At 49.9% G+C, this 18,009-nt stretch overlaps 1 protein-coding gene across 1 annotated transcript; it reads left to right on the forward strand.

The window, feature by feature from the left end:
* The first annotated feature begins 845 nt into the window (after nucleotides 1-845).
* Nucleotides 846-16,244, forward strand: LOC120670112 (probable glutathione S-transferase DHAR2, chloroplastic). Its single transcript, XM_039950116.1, has 7 exons — nucleotides 846-1,252; nucleotides 6,206-6,296; nucleotides 6,411-6,554; nucleotides 6,985-7,102; nucleotides 8,201-8,341; nucleotides 14,925-15,038; nucleotides 15,953-16,244. Exons 1-6 carry the CDS (start codon nucleotides 1,036-1,038, stop codon nucleotides 15,009-15,011), a joined length of 798 nt encoding a protein of 265 aa, XP_039806050.1. The 5' UTR covers nucleotides 846-1,035; the 3' UTR covers nucleotides 15,012-15,038; nucleotides 15,953-16,244.
* The last annotated feature ends 1,765 nt before the right edge of the window (nucleotides 16,245-18,009 follow it).

Consider the following 18,009-nt stretch of genomic DNA (forward strand, 5'->3'; position numbering starts at 1 on the left):
CCCTAATGTTAGCTTCATTTTCACATCGTCCTGCCGTGGGAGGTTGAGAGTTGATTGTGGTTTGGGCATAGGGGCGGATGCAGCGTAGGGCTGGGGCAGGATTTGGGATGTTGCAAATTTTTGGTTTGACCATCTCATCTTTTTGTTTCACTGTGGGATATTGTCAACAGGATTTGGGAATTTTTTGCAAAAAAAAACAGGATTTGGGAATTTATGTCTTGATATTGTTGCTAAAAATGAGATGACCTGTTGAAATTGTCCATTCGTGATGTTACAATGGTTTTAACTGAACTCGTGTACAAATTCTTGGTCCGCACACCAAGGGATTGCATCTTCAAGCGATGTTGTGGAGACAATTTTTCACTTGGAATGAGTGGAAACATATGCATGACATCATCAATTTTTATACTTGCTTTTATAATGATACAATGTTAATTCCCAATATTGTACATATCATTTTCAATGCTACAGAAAGAGTTTGCAGAGAGCGGGTCCCTGAATAGGGATGGTAATGGGTCATGGCTCTAATGACTTCTTCACAATCCAACTTAATTTTTATATAATTTTTAGCTCAAAAATTGTATATGATTAAAGCCCGATCTTTTTAAGCCCGATCTTTGAATTATCTAAGTTAAATTTCAAACCCTTTTACCACCTCTAGTTCTTAAAAAGGTACGACAAACGGCTTGGACTGTTTTTTTTAAAAAAGCGAAACGGAATAGGTGTCTGTGTAGCTGTTTGTGTAGCTGTAACGAAATGTCTTGCAAATGCTCCATAGGCCGTAGCCCGTAAAGGATAAAAAAAACACTTCCCTGAGGCCCAAGGCCTATGTGCTCGGGACCAGAGGCCGCGACACGAAACCTCTGGAAACTGGAAACGCACGCACGGTGGGGACCAGTACCACCAAGATAAGCTTCTCAGCTCCGTCTCCGCTCAAGGGCCACAGCCCACAACCAACCGCTCGCCGCGCGCTCCCCCTTCGAGACGAGCCGCATCTTCTCCCCCCGCGCGCCGACCCGCTCCGGAGAGCTAGGCATGGCCGTCCTCCTCCGCGGCACGTCCGCCGCTGCCGCCGCGACCGCGGACCCCTCCTCGGCGCTCCTCGCCACCACCTTCCGCCGCGCCCGCGGCTGCGGGCTGCTCCTGCCTGCCGCGCCGCGGCTCCGCCGCGCGTTCGCGGCCCGCGCCTCGGCGCAGCCGCTCGAGGTCTGCGCGAAGGAGTCCATCACCGTCCCGGGCCGCCTAGGCGACTGTGAGCTCTTCACTCTATCTCTGTTTGTGTGCGCGCACGCGCGGCTCCTTGTAGTTGTAGCAGTAGAACTTGAGGTAGTAAGCTGAACTGACAATGCAGGTTGTGCTGGCCGCTATTTCGATTCAGGGAGTTATTCTGAGTTCCATTTTCTGCGTTAAGGCTCGAACCGCGAACGCTAGCTTGAACGTTTCACGTTTAGAGTAATGGTAGGTTTGCAAATTTGATTCCATGTTGCTATCATGGCTCATGAAGTCATGAGTGGTTTATGAATACACGTGAACACATGTAATTGTCCTAAAACAATCAGCAATATGCACTTATCCAATTTGCAACAAAATGTGTTTCACTTGGTGTCCTTGTTCGAGCCATCATCTACATGACAAAATAAACCGTGCAAGTTCTCTGAATAATGTAGCCAACCATACTGTGTTGCAAAATCCCAAGGTGTACTTTTATGATCAATTTTCTTTTGAGAAGGTTGATTTATTTGTTTCGTCAGTGTTTGGAGCCTGTGGGAGTTAATATTGTTGTAGTGTTTTGGGAGATGGACATGTTAAAGTGATCTTTGGAGTTTGATTTCTTAATTAATTGAAACGCTGCCTCCTGTCCTGCCTTCTTTAAGTTTTCCACTGAAAGAGATGTAATTTGTGTGGAATAATTGCTTGATTAATTGGGAGATACACATGTTACATATATATAGGGCTGAGAATAGCTTGGGGCTAAAGGAAATCCCGAAACCAAATCTACTCAGGACTCTAACTAACCATATCTCTAGCTTGGGGCTAAAGGAAACCTCGAAACCAAATCTACTCAGGACTCTAACTAACCATATCTCCCTAACCAAACACAGGGCCGGCCGGCTTATACATGCCTAGCGCAGGACCCACACACAAGTATGTACAGAATCTGTCTAACATCCACGACTGTATAATGTGTTTAAACCTTTATGGCAAAATGTTTTGGACGTTGAATTTGATACATGCTTTGGTCTCTTTATGCTTAAGTTTTAATAACTTTGCATTGCGATCCCTTTTCGATAATTTTTTGTGCGAGTGTAACCAATCTGTAAGGATTGATAAAAATAAAATATTGTATGTGATGATCACACTAAGAGTGACAGATCTCCTTTTTTGTGTAGAATAAAAATGCTTTATACTGGGAGTATTAACTTCAATTCCTGAGATAGAATTATCAGCACTCGGAATTCAGGAAAAAACTAAACTAGGTTTATCTTTTTTCTAATCTACATTTGCCTGTTAATAGCAAAAGTTGCTCTGCAGCCTCTACTACATGTTTAGCTCAAGCAGGGAAATTACCAGTTGCATATTACACAACATAGTATTTAAGGCAACACCATTTTATCATATTAATTGTGACTTCATTACAACAACAACATAGCTTTTTTTCCCAAGCAAGTTGGGGTAGGCTAGAGATGAAATCCGAAAGAAATAAGTTCAAGGTTCAGGCACATTGATAGCTAGTCTCCAAGCGCTCCTATCCAAAACTATCTCTTTAGAGATATTCCAATCCTTAAGGTCTTTCTTAACCGACTCATCTCACGTCAGTTTAGGTCTACCTCTACCCCTCTTTACATTATCAACCCGCTCAAGAACTCCATTACGCACCGGCGCCTCAGGAGGCCTTCGTTGGACATGTCCAAACCATCTCAACCGATGCTGGGTAAGTTTCTCCTCAATTGGTGCCACTCCGACCCTATCCCGAATAACTTCGTTCCGGACTCTATCCCTCCTTGTGTGCCCGCAAAACCACCGCAACATCTGCATCTCTGCTACACTCAGTTGCTGGACATGTCGCCTTTTTTAGGCCAACATTCAGCACCGTATAGCATCGCCGGACGAATTGCTGTCCTATAGAATTTGCCTTTTAGCTTTTGTGGCACCCTCTTGTCACAAAGGATGCTAGAAGCTTGCCGCCATTTCAATCAGCCAGCTGAAATTCTATGCCTAACATCTTCATCAATGTCGCCATCCTTTTGTAGCACCGATCCTAAATACCGAAAAGTATCCTTCTGGACCACCACTTGTCCATCTAGACTAACGTCTCCCCCCTCATGCCTAGTCGCGCTGAAATCGCACATCATGTATTCGGTCTTGGTCCTACTAAGTCTGAACCCTTTCGACTCTAACGTGCGTCTCCACAGCTCTAACTTCCTATTAACCCCTGCCCTACTCTCGTCAGCTAGCACCACATCATCAGCAAAGAGCATACACCAAGGGATCTCACCTTGTATATCCCTTGTGACCTCATCCATCACTAAAGCAAATAAATAAGGGCTCAATGCTGACCCCTGGTGTAAGCCTATGTTAATAGGAAAGTCAGTGGTGTTGCCATCACATGTCCGGACAAACGTCGTCGCATCCTTGTACATATCCTTAATGAGGTTAATGTACTTAGTTGGGACTTTGTGCTTCTCCAAGGCCCACCACATGATATTTCTCGGTACTTTGTCATATGCCTTCTCAAGGTCAATGAAGACCATGTGCAAGTCCTTCTTCTGTTCCCTATATCTCTCCATCAATTGTCGTATTAAGAAAATCGCCTCCATGGTTGACCTTCCAAGCATGAACCCAAATTGGCTTTGGGTCACACTTGTCACTCTTCTTAGGCGATGCTCGATAACCCTCTCCCAAAGCTTCATCGTATGGCTCATCAACTTAATCCCACGGTAGTTAGTACAACTTTGAACATCACCCTTGTTTTTGAAGATAGGTACTAATATACTTCTCCTCCATTCTTCCGGCATCTTGTTTGACCGAAAAATGAGATTAAAAAGCTTAGTTAATCATACTATTGTTCTATCTCCTAGGCATCTCCACACTTCAATGGGGATACCATCAGGGTCCATCGATTTACCTCCCTTCATCCTCTTCAAAGCCTCCCCGATCTCTACCTCCTGAATTCTCCTCACAAAACGTCTGCTGGTATCGTCAAAAGAGTCATCTAACTCAAGGATAGAGCCCTCACTCTCCCCATTAAACAACTTGTCGAAGTACTCTCTCCATCTATCCATGATCTCCTCATCCTTCACTAGCAGTCGATCTGTCCCATCCTTAATGCATTTGATTTGGTTGATGTCCCTTGTCTTCCGCTCGCGGATACTAGCCATCCTATAAATGTCCTTCTCCCCTTCTTTCGTGCCTAGCCGCTGATACAGGTCATCATACGCCTTACCCTTTGCTACATTCACAGCTCGCTTTGCAACCCTCTTCGCTAATTTATAGCCATCGATGTTGGCTGCACTCTTGTCAAGGTGGAGGCGCTTGAAACACTCCTTCTTCTCCTTAATAGCCCTTTGCACCTCGTCATTCCACCACCAGGTGTCTTTCCCCTCCTGTTTGCCTCCCCTACTCACGCCAAACACCTCTGAGGCCACCTTCCGAATACATGTTGACATCTTTAGTCACATGTCATCTGCGTCTTCTCTTTCTTCCCAAGGCTCCTCACCTAGCATCCTTTCCTTAAACGCTTGTGCCGCTTCCCCTCTAAGCTTCCACCACTTTGTTCTCGCAATCTTGGCACGTTTGTCCCGGTGGACACGTACCCGAAGACGAAAGTCCGCCACCACAAGCTTGTGTTGAGGGACAACACACTCCCCAGGTATCACCTTACAATCTAAGCAATCACGTCTATCCTCCCTCCTAGCAAAGATAAAGTCGATCTGGCTCGAGTATTGTCCACTACGAAACGTCACAAGATGGGATTCCCTCTTCTTAAACACGGTATTCGCTATCAACAAGTCGTAGGCTAACGCGAAGTTCAACACATCCTCCCCCTCTTGACTCCTGCTACCGTACCCAAAACCCCCGTGCACTCGCTCGAACCCTACATTAGTCGCACCCACATGGCCGTTGAGATCTCCTATGAAGAGTTTCTCGCTGGTAGGCACGGTACTAACCATGCTATCTAGATCTTCCCAGAACTGCATTTTGGTGCTCTCACTAAGGCCTACCTGAGGGGCATAGCCACTGATCATATTCAAAACCGAATCTCCAACTACCAACCGGATTAGGATAATCCGGTCGTCTTGCCTTCTAACCTCTACGACTCCATCCTTAAGTCTCCTATCAATCAAGATGTCTACATCATTCCTACCCGGAGTTGCTCCCGTGTACCAAAGCTTGAAGCCAGTATCCTCAACCTCCTTCGCCTTCTGGCCCTTCCATTTAGTCTCCTGAACGCATAGAATATTTACACGCCTCCTAATTGCTACATCAACTAGCTCTCGCAACTTACCCGTTAGGGACCCTACGTTCCAGCTACCTATACGAATCCTAATTGGCTCGGCTAGCTTCCTTACCCTTCGCACCCGTCGAGGGAAGTGCGAATACCCTTGCTCATTTTTCACTACACCCGGGCGTAGATGTAGCGCGCCATTCAGGTGACGACCCGACCCTTACTCACTTATCATCGTAACCAGGTCATGATACGACGCGCCCTTGGGGGGATGGCGACCCGGCCCTTGCCCATTTATCACCACACCCGGGTTCCGATGTAGCGCGTCGCTAAGAGGGTTACGCCCCAACGAGTTTCTTGTGGGTTTCAAATCCATTAGAGTGGCTATTTTTATGCTGGTTTGCCAAAACCTAACGCAACCCTCCTCCTTTATCCGGGTTCGGGACCGGCTATGCTGAGACGACTCAGGAGAGAGAGTCTTCCAGTCAGCATAGGCAGAGTTTAATTGTGACTTCATTAATATAATTAAATGTTTGCAAGGTCACTTTGATATTATTATGTGATTGATACTAATTACTTTTTTTTCTTGAAAACTACTGATACTAATTACTAAAGAGAAAAAAGGTGGGCAGCATTGATATTCCCAGAATAGAAGAGTTTGAATCATGTTTTCATTGAAGTGCCATAACTTATGGCTATTGTAAGTTTTTATGCTCTGATTGTTGAAACACCGTTATTTATTTGACATGTTGACGACAGGTCCGTTCACACAAAGGGTTTTGTTGACAATAGAGCAGAAGCATCTTCCATATGATCTAAAGCTAGTTGATCTAGCTAATAAACCAGATTGGTAGCTCTCTGAAATTTGATACTAACCTTTCTGAATTTAGATTGTTTTTAGTGGATGTTTCTCGGCTTCATTGTTCGATGGCCCTGAATCACCATTCTTGTGTTGCTTCGTCAGGTTATTTGAAATTAATCCAGAAGGTAAGGTGCCTATTGTGAAGGTTGAGGACAAATGGATAGCTGATTCTGATGTTATAACACAAGCATTAGAGGAGAAGTACCCTGAACCATCCTTGGCAACTCCAGCAGACAAAGCTTCAATGTATGTGATTTTTCAGTGCCCTAATGACCCTGTTTTACCTTCTTGTAAGGGCTCTCTGTTCAGCACTCTTGTTGTGAATGGTGAGCCATACATGCATGTTTTGTGTTCATTCCTCTCCTGTTTCATTCCTTTTTCAGAGCATCTATGTATGACTAACCATACCAAATATTATGTTTCATTTTTCTATATCACTTAATGTAACTGTGCTGTAGCTATTCTTTGCGGTTGTCCATAAATTGTGACTAATTGACCTGGACTCCTGGTATTTATGCATTAAATCAGTGTTTTTATTGGCACATCCTACATGATAAGTTGTTTGATTTGTATCTTCGAGCTATCTACAACTTTGTTAGCTTCCTTTCCTTTTGTTAATACTTGGCAGTAATGCTAGTACCGGCATCATAATTATTGTCCATAAATTTCATTGCAGAGGGTCAAAAATATTTTCCACCTTCATCGGTTTCCTCAAAAGCAAAGATCCTAGTGATGGAACAGAACGGGCACTACTTGATGAGCTGACTTCGTTTGATACTTATCTGAAGGATAATGTAAGTGGGTTAGTGTCAATTGTAATGTTACATGACTGCTTCCAATTAGTACTGTGGTTTTATGAGCTGCAATATTACCTAATGTCTATAGGCCCTTCTACTAGCCATATCCATACTCATTTCAGAAACCCCTGTTCAGTGTTGCATGAATTATACCATGTGTTTGGTCACAGGCATTGAAAAAATACACTATCCATAGCCCCCCTTTTTTCTTTCTTTCTTTATTTCCTTTCCTTTTTTTTGGGGGGGGGGGGGTGCCTTATGTGTGGCCATCCCTCTCGAGTCCCAACAGCTGGTGCACATTTTGACATCTGATATCAAAAATTTTCATGTCCAACATATCTAATATACAAATTAGTTATTGCCCTTTCCCCCCCTACGAAAAAGACTCAAATTTGTGACCCCTGACACTAATATTGTTTCATATTCTGCTGCATTACATGCTAAAATGGTTAAAGCTACATTGTGACCAATGATACTAGCTGCAAAATTTTTCTTCTGAAATGACTTTCAAGTCATGCGTATATGTGAAAAATGAGAAAATAAGTTTCATGACGCCATGGAAATGTGGTTACATGCATGCTCGAAGTTAGAAAAAAGCTGACTGCTAATCCTGAATTGCTTACAACTGTATGGTTCCTTAGAATTATTGGTCATCTAAAATGTAGTTTTGCTCTCAAATGATTGCAAAAGTTCGCACATGTTAGGCTATTTTAGATTTTAATAAACCAAATGCATCACTTTCATGGTTCTCAGTTTGTTTAATATAACATCAGTTCTTATATAGATCTGTTAAATTTCAAATATGGAATATCGTGATATCATTTGCGAACCATCATTAATCAGAAGTAGAACAGCCTTATGTTTTTGTTAATTATCTCAAATTCAGTCTAGGAAGTTTTATCAGCCAAGACGAATTTGTTATATAATACCTCAAATTACATTCAGTTTGTGTGAAATGTGCTGTTTACTCCACAAGAGCCCCTTTTATGTGGGCTTAATGATTAGAGTATGCTTTATTATTTAATAAATTAATATTTTCTGTTTACTTTATCTGAAATTGACTATCTTCTTATTCTGAGATGCTGTTTGGTCCAGGGTCCATTTATTAATGGCGGAGCAGTTTCTGCTGCTGATCTCTCTCTGGGTCCTAAACTATATCACATGGAGATAGCTCTGGGTCACTACAAGAGTTGGTCTGTTCCAGATTCACTTTCACATGTAAAACAATACATGAAGGTACATTGTCATCTTTGTGCAAGAAATTTTGTTCTCATCTTTTTGGTACTTGTTTTTCTCTGGGACTGACCTGTAACTGAGCCAGAGGTCGATCCAAGGAACATGTCACTAGGTTGTGCCCGTGACTATAAAACAAGAACGATCTCAGCCAAAGAACCTAACCTCTCCTTCAGATGCCTGGGCTATTAGGTGAGAGATACGTCTGGCCCAGGACCTCCCCCCCCCCCCCCCCCCCCCCAAAAAAAACCCCCACACCCACCCACCCACACAAATTCATCTCATCACTAGCAAACATTAAGGCCCCAGCCAGGCATGGAGAGGCTCCATAAAGACACATCTGCCGCACTTGGCCATTGACCTGTGCAGAAAACTTTAGCTCACCAATCATCAAAGGAGAGTTCTCCAGGCTGCAGAGAAAGGCTATGTAAGGCCACCTTTTGCAAAAGTCTGAACCAAAATTGACAAGCAAAAACACAGGTGACTGTTAGGTGATTAATCAACTCTGCCTCTTGGTCACAAAGTGGATAGCGATCAGGGTGCAGCTGGCCCCGTTTAGCAAGTCGATCAGCAGTCCAGCATTTGTTATGTGCTACCAGCCACATGATGAAACGGCACTTGCCTGGCGCCCAGGATTTCCAAATGCGCTTCCAGGTTTAAAATAATAGAGCCCTGGGGAAAAAACCTTCATAGGTCGACTCAGCTGTATATTGACCAGATATGGAGAAATGTCACACGTGTATCCTGCACATCTAGCTGCAGCACCACTTTAGCAAGGGCATCCTGTAGCTCAAGGAATTTAGCAATGACCCCCCACCAAGAGTACCCCTTGTAGCTCAGAAATCGGAAATCTATGCGTTCTCTGTGGGAGCTTCTAGAACAGTATGTTTATTTTGGGCACCAGGGAAAGAGATGAGGCACAAGATCCATGATCCGCTGCCCATGAAGCTGGTAGGAGCTAGGGTTTCCCACGCGAGAGAGTTGCAGCGAGGAAGGAGAGGGCGTAGAGAAAGAGGGGGGGGGGGGGCGGCGGCTAGGGCTTCCAGGAAGCCGGCAACAGATAATTGTTGCTGCTTAATTCTCATTGATCAAGTGTTCACAAATATGTCTCCAGGACTCTCCTCTAAACAATAAAGCTTGATAATTTCTATGGGCCCTGGGCCCTTACTGGATGTGGCCTAGCCACTTGGACGGCGCCTGGCATTGGTGATGCCGGTCATAACATCTCTCCCCCCTCGACGAACAACTCGTCCTCGAGCTGGAAGGCGGGGTAGAGGTCCTGGAACTCCTGGAGCTGCTCCCAGGTCGCCTCTTCTGCAGGAAGACCGTGCCACTGGATGAGGATGTACCAAACACCTCGACGAAGGTGGGCGCGCAAAACGCGGTCAGGCACTGGAAGGAGTCGACCATCCTGCACCGGAGGAAGGGGCGGCGAAGACGTCGGCGGATCACCCTTGTGCGGCTTCAGGAGGCCGACATGGAAGACGTTGAGCAGGCGAGCGCCCTCCGGAAGCTTGAGTCGGTAGGCTACCGACCCGATACGCTCCAGCACCTGGAAATGCCCGGCAAAGCGAGGCCCCAGCTGCCCTTGGCCCGTGGCGCCAAGGACTGGGTGGTGCGGTGGAGCAGACGCAGCCACACCCAATCTCCCACCACGAACTCTAGCTCGCGGTGAGAGGCGTCGTAGTACTTCTTGGAGATCTGCTGCGCCTGGAGAAGTCGCTCGCGGATCTCCGCTAGCACCTCGTCACGATCACGGAGGAGGCCGTTGACGGCGTCCGTCTGGGCAGAGCCCGCCTTGTAGGCCAGCAGGGGCGGTGGTGAGCGCCCGTAGACCACCTCGAACGGAGTGGCGCATAGAGCGGAGTGGTAGGAGGTGTTGTAGCAGTACTCCGCCCACGACATCTAGTCGACCCATGCCCGAGGCCGATCACCTATGACACAGCGCAGATACATCGCGATCACCTTGTTGACCACCTCAGACTGCCCGTCGGTCTGAGGGTGGAACGCCGTGCTCATGCGTAGGGCAACGCCCGCCATCTTGAAGAGGTCGCGCCACACATGGTGAAGACCGGGTCCCGGTCGCTGACGATCGACGTCGGGAAGCCGTGGCGGCGCACAATGCCGTCGAAGAATGCCCTGGCGACCGAGAGAGCGGTGTAGGGGTGGCCGAGCGCGATGAAGTGGGCGTACTTGGAGAAGTGGTCGACCACAGTCAGGATGACCGACTTGTCGCCAACCTTGGGAAGTCCATCGATATGTCCGCCCACACTTGGGACGGCACCGGAAGGGGCTGCAGCAACCCTGCAGGCTGCATCGCCTGCGTCTTGTTCCGCTGGCACGTCGTGCATGTACGCACAAAATCCTGGGCGAGGCTGCAGTCGCCCGGGATGAAGAAGTCCGCCCTTAGGCGGTGGAGCGTCTTCTGCAGGCTTAGTGGGCCAGCAGGAGCGCCTGGTGCCGAAGGTCGTCGTGTGCCGGGATGTAGATGCGGGAGCCGTGTAGGAGCAAGCCGTCGTCGAAGCGCCACGGCTCGCCCAGCTTGCCGTCCTGGAGCTGGCGGCGCAGTGTAACAGCATCCTCCGCGGTGGCCGTGGCAGAGCGGACCGCCTCGATGAAGGCGAACGTCGGCCCAGAGATGGCGAGGGCCGTGTGGGACGCAGGGTCCGCCTCCATGTCCCGACGGGACAGAGCATCGGCCACTGTGTTCAGGCGGCTTGGGCGGTACTCCACCGCGAAGTCGAGCCCGAAGAGCTTGTTGAGCCACTGATGCTGAGGGACCGTCGAGAGCCGCTGGTCCAGCAAGAACTTCAGGCTGTACTGGTCGGTGCGGACGAGGAAGTGGCGCCCTCATAAATAGGGTCGTCAATGGCGCATAGCTTGCACCAACCGGATCAGCTCCCGCTCGTAGGCCGCCAGCTTGAGGTAGTGTGCGGCGAAGGGTCGACTGAAGAAGGCGAGGGGGTCCCGCGTCCTGGTGAAGGACCGCGCCGAACCCCGCACCTGACGCGTCGCAGTCCACCACGAACTGCTTGTCGAAGTCGGGCATCTGCAGCACTGGCCCGGTGGAGAGCGCCTGTTTCAGGCAGACCAAGCGAACGCGTCCTTCCGCAGGAGACGCGTCAGCGGAGCCGCGATCGTGCCGAAGTCGCGGATGAACTTCCTATAGTAGCCCGCGAGGCCCAGGAAGCCCTGCAGGTCGCGCGTCGACCGAGGTACAGGCCACTCGGTCACCGCCGCGACCTTGTCGGCGTCCATGGCAACCCCATCGGCGGAGATGACGTGGCCCAAGTACGTCACCGAAGAGGCTCCAAACGAACACTTGGAGCGCTTCAGATGGAGGTGGTGCGCCTGGAGTGCATCGAGGACGGCGCGTAGGTGCTGCAAGTGTTCAGACCACGATGAACTGTAAATTAGAATGTCGTCGAAGAACACGAGGACGAACCTACGTAGGAAGGGACGCAGCACGTCGTTCATCAGGGCCTGGAACGTTGCCGGGGCGTTGGAGAGCCCGAACGGCATGACCAGGAACTCGAAGTGGCCGTGGTGTGTGCGGAACGCCGTCTTGGCCACATCATCGGGGTGCATCCGCACCTGGTGGTAGCCCAAGCGGAGGTCGAGCTTGGTGAAGTACCGGGCCCCATGGAGCTCGTCCAGGAGCTCGACAACTAAGGGAATAGGGAACTTGTCCTTGGATGTCAAGGCGTTGAGGGCCCTGTAGTCGATGCAAAAGCGCCACGTCGAGTCTGGCTTGCGCACCAGCAACACCGGGGCGGAGAGCGGAGGTCGAGCTTGGTGAAGTACCGGGCCCCATGGAGCTCGTCCAGGAGCTCGACAACTAAGGGAATAGGGAACTTGTCCTTGGATGTCAAGGCGTTGAGGGCCCTGTAGTCGATGCAAAAGTGCCACGTCGAGTCTGGCTTGCGCACCAGCAACACCGGGGCGGAGAGCGGAGGTCGAGCTTGGTGAAGTACTGGGCCCCATGGAGCTCGTCCAGGACCTCGACAACCAAGGGAATAGGGAACTTGTCCTTGGATGTCAAGGCGTTGAGGGCCATGTAGTCGATGCAGAAGCGCCACGTCAAATCTGGCTTGCGCACCAGCAACACCGTGGCGGAGAACGGAGATGTGCTCGGCCGAATGATCCCCTATGCCAGCATAGCGGCACACTGCCGCTCAAGCTCGTCCTTCTGCAGCTGAGGGTAGCGGTACGGTCGGACCGCCACTGGTGCTGAGCCCGGCAGGAGGTGGATGCGGTGGTCGTGCCGGGGGCAGTCCGCGGGGTTCCTTGAACACTGCCGCGAACTGAGCAAGGAGCGCGTCCAACAGAGGCTGGCCGTCGGTGGTCACCACCGCTCGGGTGACCGGCTCGGCGATGTCATGCTGAGCCGAGTCCAGACCTCTCCAGAGAAGGCGCCAGCCACCGCGGTCGAACGTCATGCACAGGTCGTCGAAGTCCCATAGGATAGGACCCAGCGTACGCAGGAACTCGACGCCCAGGATCACCTCGAAGCCGCCCAAGTCGATGCCGAAGAAACGGAGGTCGAAGTCCTCTGTGCCGTAGCCAGTGCGACATTGGGGGCAACTCCATGACACAGAGCCCGGTCTCCATTCGCCACCAAGACCTATATGGTCGGGTGAGCTGATGTGGCGAGGCGGAGGCGGCGCAGGAGCTTGGTGTCGATGAAGTTGTGCGTGGAGCCGGAGTCGAGCAAGGCCACCAGGCGGCACCCGTTGATGGTCACGGGTAAGCGCATGGCGTTGGCCGTCCGAATCCCAGCGATGGCGTAGAGGGAGACGGTCGGCTGCACATCCGCTGTCTGGGCCGCAGGCTGTGCGGCCATCTCGCCCGTTGCGGCCTCCACTGCCGCGACGGCCTCAGCGGTGTTGTCCTCCACGAAGTCGGCGCACTCCAAGTAGAATAGGCGCTGACATTGATGGCCCCGCACGTACGGCTCATCGCAATTGTAGCAGAGGCCCTGTCGACGGCGCTCCTGCTGCTTCGCCAGTGTGAGACGGCGGAACGTACGCTGCTGCTGGGGTGGGGCGCCCGCCGGCGGCGGTGCAGGGAGGGCGAGCGGTGCCCCCGGGGCGCCCTGCGTTGCTGGAGTAGGGCGAGGAGCCGGCACCCCGGCGCGCTGTGGGGGTCGCGCCCTGCGCAGCGCCACTACTGCAGATGTGGCTGCCGCACGACGCTTGAATGCGCGCGCGAGATGCATGGCCGTCTGGAGGTCCTCAGGTGGCGCAGCACGACGTCCACGCGTATGTGGTCCGGCAGGCCGCCGGTGAAGAGTTTCGACTTCTGCAAGGCGGTGAGGTCACGCGCATGGCACAGGATGGCGATGAAGCGCTCGGCATAATCCTGCACCGTGGAGACGAAGGGCAGGCGTGCCAGCTCGGAGAGGCGTGTGCCGTGGAACGAGGGCCCGAAGCGGAGTGTGCATAGGTCTCTGAACCGATCCCACGTAGGCATACCGTCATCCTTCTCAAGGGCGTAGTACCACGTCTGGGCGCCACCAGTGAGATGGTACGAGGCGAGCCACGTGCGATCTGAAGCCGGGGTACGCTGGCCGCGGAAGAATTGCTCACAGTGGTTGAGCCAGTTCAGGGGATCCACCGCGCCGTCGTACGTCGGGAAGTCGAACTTGTAGTAGCGCAGAGGGTCAGGCGTCCCCCCGTGGCCTGTCCCGTCGCCATAGGGCAAGGACCCGTCCGACGATCCGACGTGACCGCCGTAGGGCAGCGACGGTTGAGGTGGTGTCGTGGTGAACACGGGCGCCGTCGACTGGACATAGGACGGAAGCGGCGACGGCGACGGCGGCATGCTCAGCCTGTGGATCGGCACCGATGATGTCGTTGTAGATCCGTAGCCCGGGAGGCCACACTGGCACCCTAGCGGCATGGTGGGCTGAGGAGGATGCGGCGCCGGCTGGTAGGGCGCCGGGTGGCCGTAGATGTCGCGGATGGCGAACGACATGTCGGTGAGCACCTTGAGCAGGGGTCCTGCGTTTGCCCCTAGGCGCCCATGGCCATGGCGGATGTAGTAGATGGCGGCGGCGGCTGTGGTGGTGGAAGGGTGGAAGGCGGCGGTGGCGCAGGGGGAGGATGTGGGGGGCCGGAGGTCGCAGGCGGGGGACCTGACATCTCTGATATCAGATTGGTAGGAGCTCGGGTTTCCCACGCGAGAGAGTTGCAGCGAGGAAGGAGATGGCGCAGAGAGAGAGACGGGGTGGCGGCTAGGGCTTCCAGGAAGCCGGCAACAGATAATTGTTGCTGCTTAATTCTCATTGATCAAGTGTTCACAAATATATGTCTCTAGGACTCTCCTCTAAACAATAAAGCCTGATAATTTCTATGGGCCCTGGGCCCTTACTGGATGTGGCCTAGCCACTTGGATGGCGTCTGGCATAGGTGATGCCGGTCATAACAGAGGCCATCTATCGTTCCAGAGTAAAATGTTTCTGCAGCTAGATATCATTTTAATATTTCATATGGTTTACTTTATCTCTTCCATTTGTTTGACATCTTCCTAAGGAGTTGGCCTTGGGATTCTATCCTTACCGGAACATTTGAATTTTCTTTTGCAGTCAATTTTCTCAATGGATTCTTTTGTCAAAACTCAAGCTCTGCAGGAGGATGTAATTGCTGGATGGCGCCCAAAAGTCATGGGTTAAATCACATTTGTAAAGTAACAAGTTCAGGTAAACTGCATATATATTCCTGTTGTCGAAGAAAGAACATTTGCATGTCTAGATTTGCTTGTTTTGCTAATTTGCTTTTGTGGCAATAAGCCAATAATGATGATAGGATGCACAGTTCATACTTATGTCGTAACTAGAAGTATGGAGGCAGGCTTGTTATTGGCTATGCAAAAGCAATATTTCAATCATATGTGTAAAATACATGTAGAGAACTGTCTATAATGTTGTTGATGGTTAAGAGTACTCCAATAGTAGTTGTTCCCCCACTTAATGATGGCCTAATGATTATGTAGCAGTTTAGCCTTTGGCCTTTAATTTCTAAATTATGTTAGGCTAGAAGCTAGTGGCTGCAACTGTTGTGAACTTATTATGGGCCTCCTACCATTACCAAGCCCAGCAACCAATATATTGTCATAGTTAATCCTGCTTTCCCTTTCTGCACTTTGGCGTCAGCTCAACTTATTCACATGTAGAAACTAAATAGAAGATAATAACACATGATGTTTAGCTTCTTTGATAATGCTGAATATCGCAGCCAGACTATCATATAATATTTCGCAATTATGATCATCCAATTTTAGTTGTTAAAAGTAAGGTTTGGTTGTGCGCAAACATGTCTGCATTTAACCATAACCCATAAGGTGTTTCTATTTTCCCAAGTCAGTTGTCACAGTACTATCTCTGTATCCTTAGCAATGGACCCTGCCAGTTGACACTCCATGTGAGCTTTGTGAATCTCTGTTGAAAAGTGAGAATCTACCATTCTGCTGTTTGCAATAGAGACGTGTGATGTCATTCTTTGCTTAAATCAGTTTCACGTGAAGTGCAACTGATTTTAATAGAGACATGCTGATTTGGCTAATTGGCTTGTACCAAATGGCTTATCATGTGATGTTATGTTTCTTTTGTATTAGGAGAGACATGGCTATCAGAGGATCAAGATGCACATGTTCGTCGCATGTGTTAAGTCTGTACATGAAAGGTGTTGGGTTTTTGTTGGAGTTTTCCAGAGCATAGCATGTAAGGTATTCATATCTGATCTCCTTTGCTTTCTCTGTCAGATAGAAAATATCAATAAAAATCAGAAACCTCTCATGGAATTGAGCATTATTGTCCAACACCGTTCTGTTGAACAAAGGGGAGCTGTTGTATAGCTGTTTAACGCACAATACCAACTTTATTTAACAAACGAACATTCCAAACCAATGATCCGTGGTGCTGACACAACCTCTTGGTGAAATCATGATAGCCTAAACAAAGAATTGCCCGTTTCATAACGTACTTGTGGCCGTTCCTTGTGATTTAAGGATGCAATTGCAGAAACACTGAATGTTAGATCCAAGGGTACTTGCAATCATTTGCCCATCCTAATCCAAGGCCCCACAAAAAGTGAGATAGCTTTCCGCTGATTTCAAGCTGCAAACCTCCAAATATATTTCATCCAGACGTTTGCGTTCATTGAAGCATCACTGTCCGTGAAGCTGAGCTGCTGCATTATTCGCTGCCGCTTCTCTTTCGCCATGTTTCTGCAACACTTAGACACTGAACCTGCAATGATTGACAAGAGCTTTGCATTCAGCATACATGGTCTGAGGCGTGGAAGTTCCAACCGTCACGCTTATGCCCGTGGTAGGAGTTGTATGTTTTATTGCAAGACTCGGAAGCCACAATAGCAGCAGAGGTCTGACATGTGGGTTGTTCATATCTCCCTGATCTGACTACTGCCTATAGCCTGATATTTTCACAGAGGAACCCGGTGTGCGTTCCATGTAAGATAAGCATGTTCGTTCCCTCTCAACTCCGGCCTTCACATCAGCTCGACCAAAAGAATGCCCGCACATAAGATAAGATGATGATGCTATCTGGAATGGATGCTTTGCTATGTTCCTTTTTCTCTTTTGTTATGTGTGCGTCCGTCGTCGCTGGTCACTTGTCCCAATGATGTTTCCGCAATGTTACTGGACGTACTGGGTCGTGCGTACTGCGTTTCCACTAGCCGCTGCGCACTTTTCTCAGTGGTATGAAGCACCGTTTACGTCAGTTCACCCTGCAATTCGTTGCGTACAATGATTCTGCTTACCGTCCTGCCCGGAACCGGAAGGGGTGTTCCCGTGACTTTGGTTCCTATACGGTTGAGTCACTGACGTGTGGGATCCGGACCACACGTTTGCGACGGGACCCACTGACATGTGGCCCTGTAGCTTCAGAGGAGGCTCGTCCGTTTGCGATTAGAGGCCAAAGTCAGGGAAGACTGTCCGTCCTACTCCTGCCAGCTTTCGTGAACACACATGATGCATAAGCTTGTACTGCTGGGTTCGGCTCGTATGATGGGCCGTATACATGTTGCATCCAGGCACGTTGTGGAAGCAGTCGAGATCAACGGATGCGCTTCGGTGCTCCCATCGTGTGCCGCACTGGCAACCAGCAGAGCACGGCATTTCGAGTTGCCAAACTGTTCTGTCACGTCCTGTGTTTGTGGACTGTGGAGGTTCTAGTTCTCTAGCGGTTGTTTTTGTCGGATCACCGGGCATCTCGGCTTTTTCTTTCTTTCGTGCCGGTAAGAATCGGGTGCAGGTGGAGAAATTGCGGCACCTGATTGATCGTCGAGGTTCCATCGAGTGATTTGATCGCCGAGGGTTTAGATTGATTGGGCATCGACCACGCTTGCCGTGCTCCCCATGTGTGACTCGCTACCCGTATCCGCCGAAGAGGTCACGTCCAAGCTCGTGCGTTCTCACGTCCCACAGGTGCCATGATGGCATCCAAAAAGGAATCGTGCTCGTCTTCCCCGCTGGCTGTGGAGTGCTGCTCGCTCCACTGTTCTCGTCGCGTGCGCTGACGCCGCCCCGGCACGAGCGAGGTTGCAGTAGCACCTTGCGTGACGGCACACCGTACGCCTGAAAAATCAAGGGAGCTCGTTTTCATGGCGGCTGAGCCCAGCATGGACGCTTCGCCCGGCAGACGGCGACGC

This window comes from Panicum virgatum, chromosome 4N (genome assembly GCF_016808335.1).
Source record: "Panicum virgatum strain AP13 chromosome 4N, P.virgatum_v5, whole genome shotgun sequence".
NCBI classification, from domain to species: domain Eukaryota; kingdom Viridiplantae; phylum Streptophyta; class Magnoliopsida; order Poales; family Poaceae; genus Panicum; species Panicum virgatum.

Coding starts and splice junctions, on each gene's coding strand:
- LOC120670112 (XM_039950116.1), top strand. CDS start 1,036: ATGGCCGTCCTCCTCCGCGGCACGTCCGCCGCTGCCGCCGCGACCGCG. Junction 6,297..6,410: donor CTAGCTAATAAACCAGATTG/GTAGCTCTCTGA, acceptor TTGCTTCGTCAG/GTTATTTGAAATTAATCCAG. Junction 8,342..14,924: donor ATGTAAAACAATACATGAAG/GTACATTGTCAT, acceptor TTTCTTTTGCAG/TCAATTTTCTCAATGGATTC.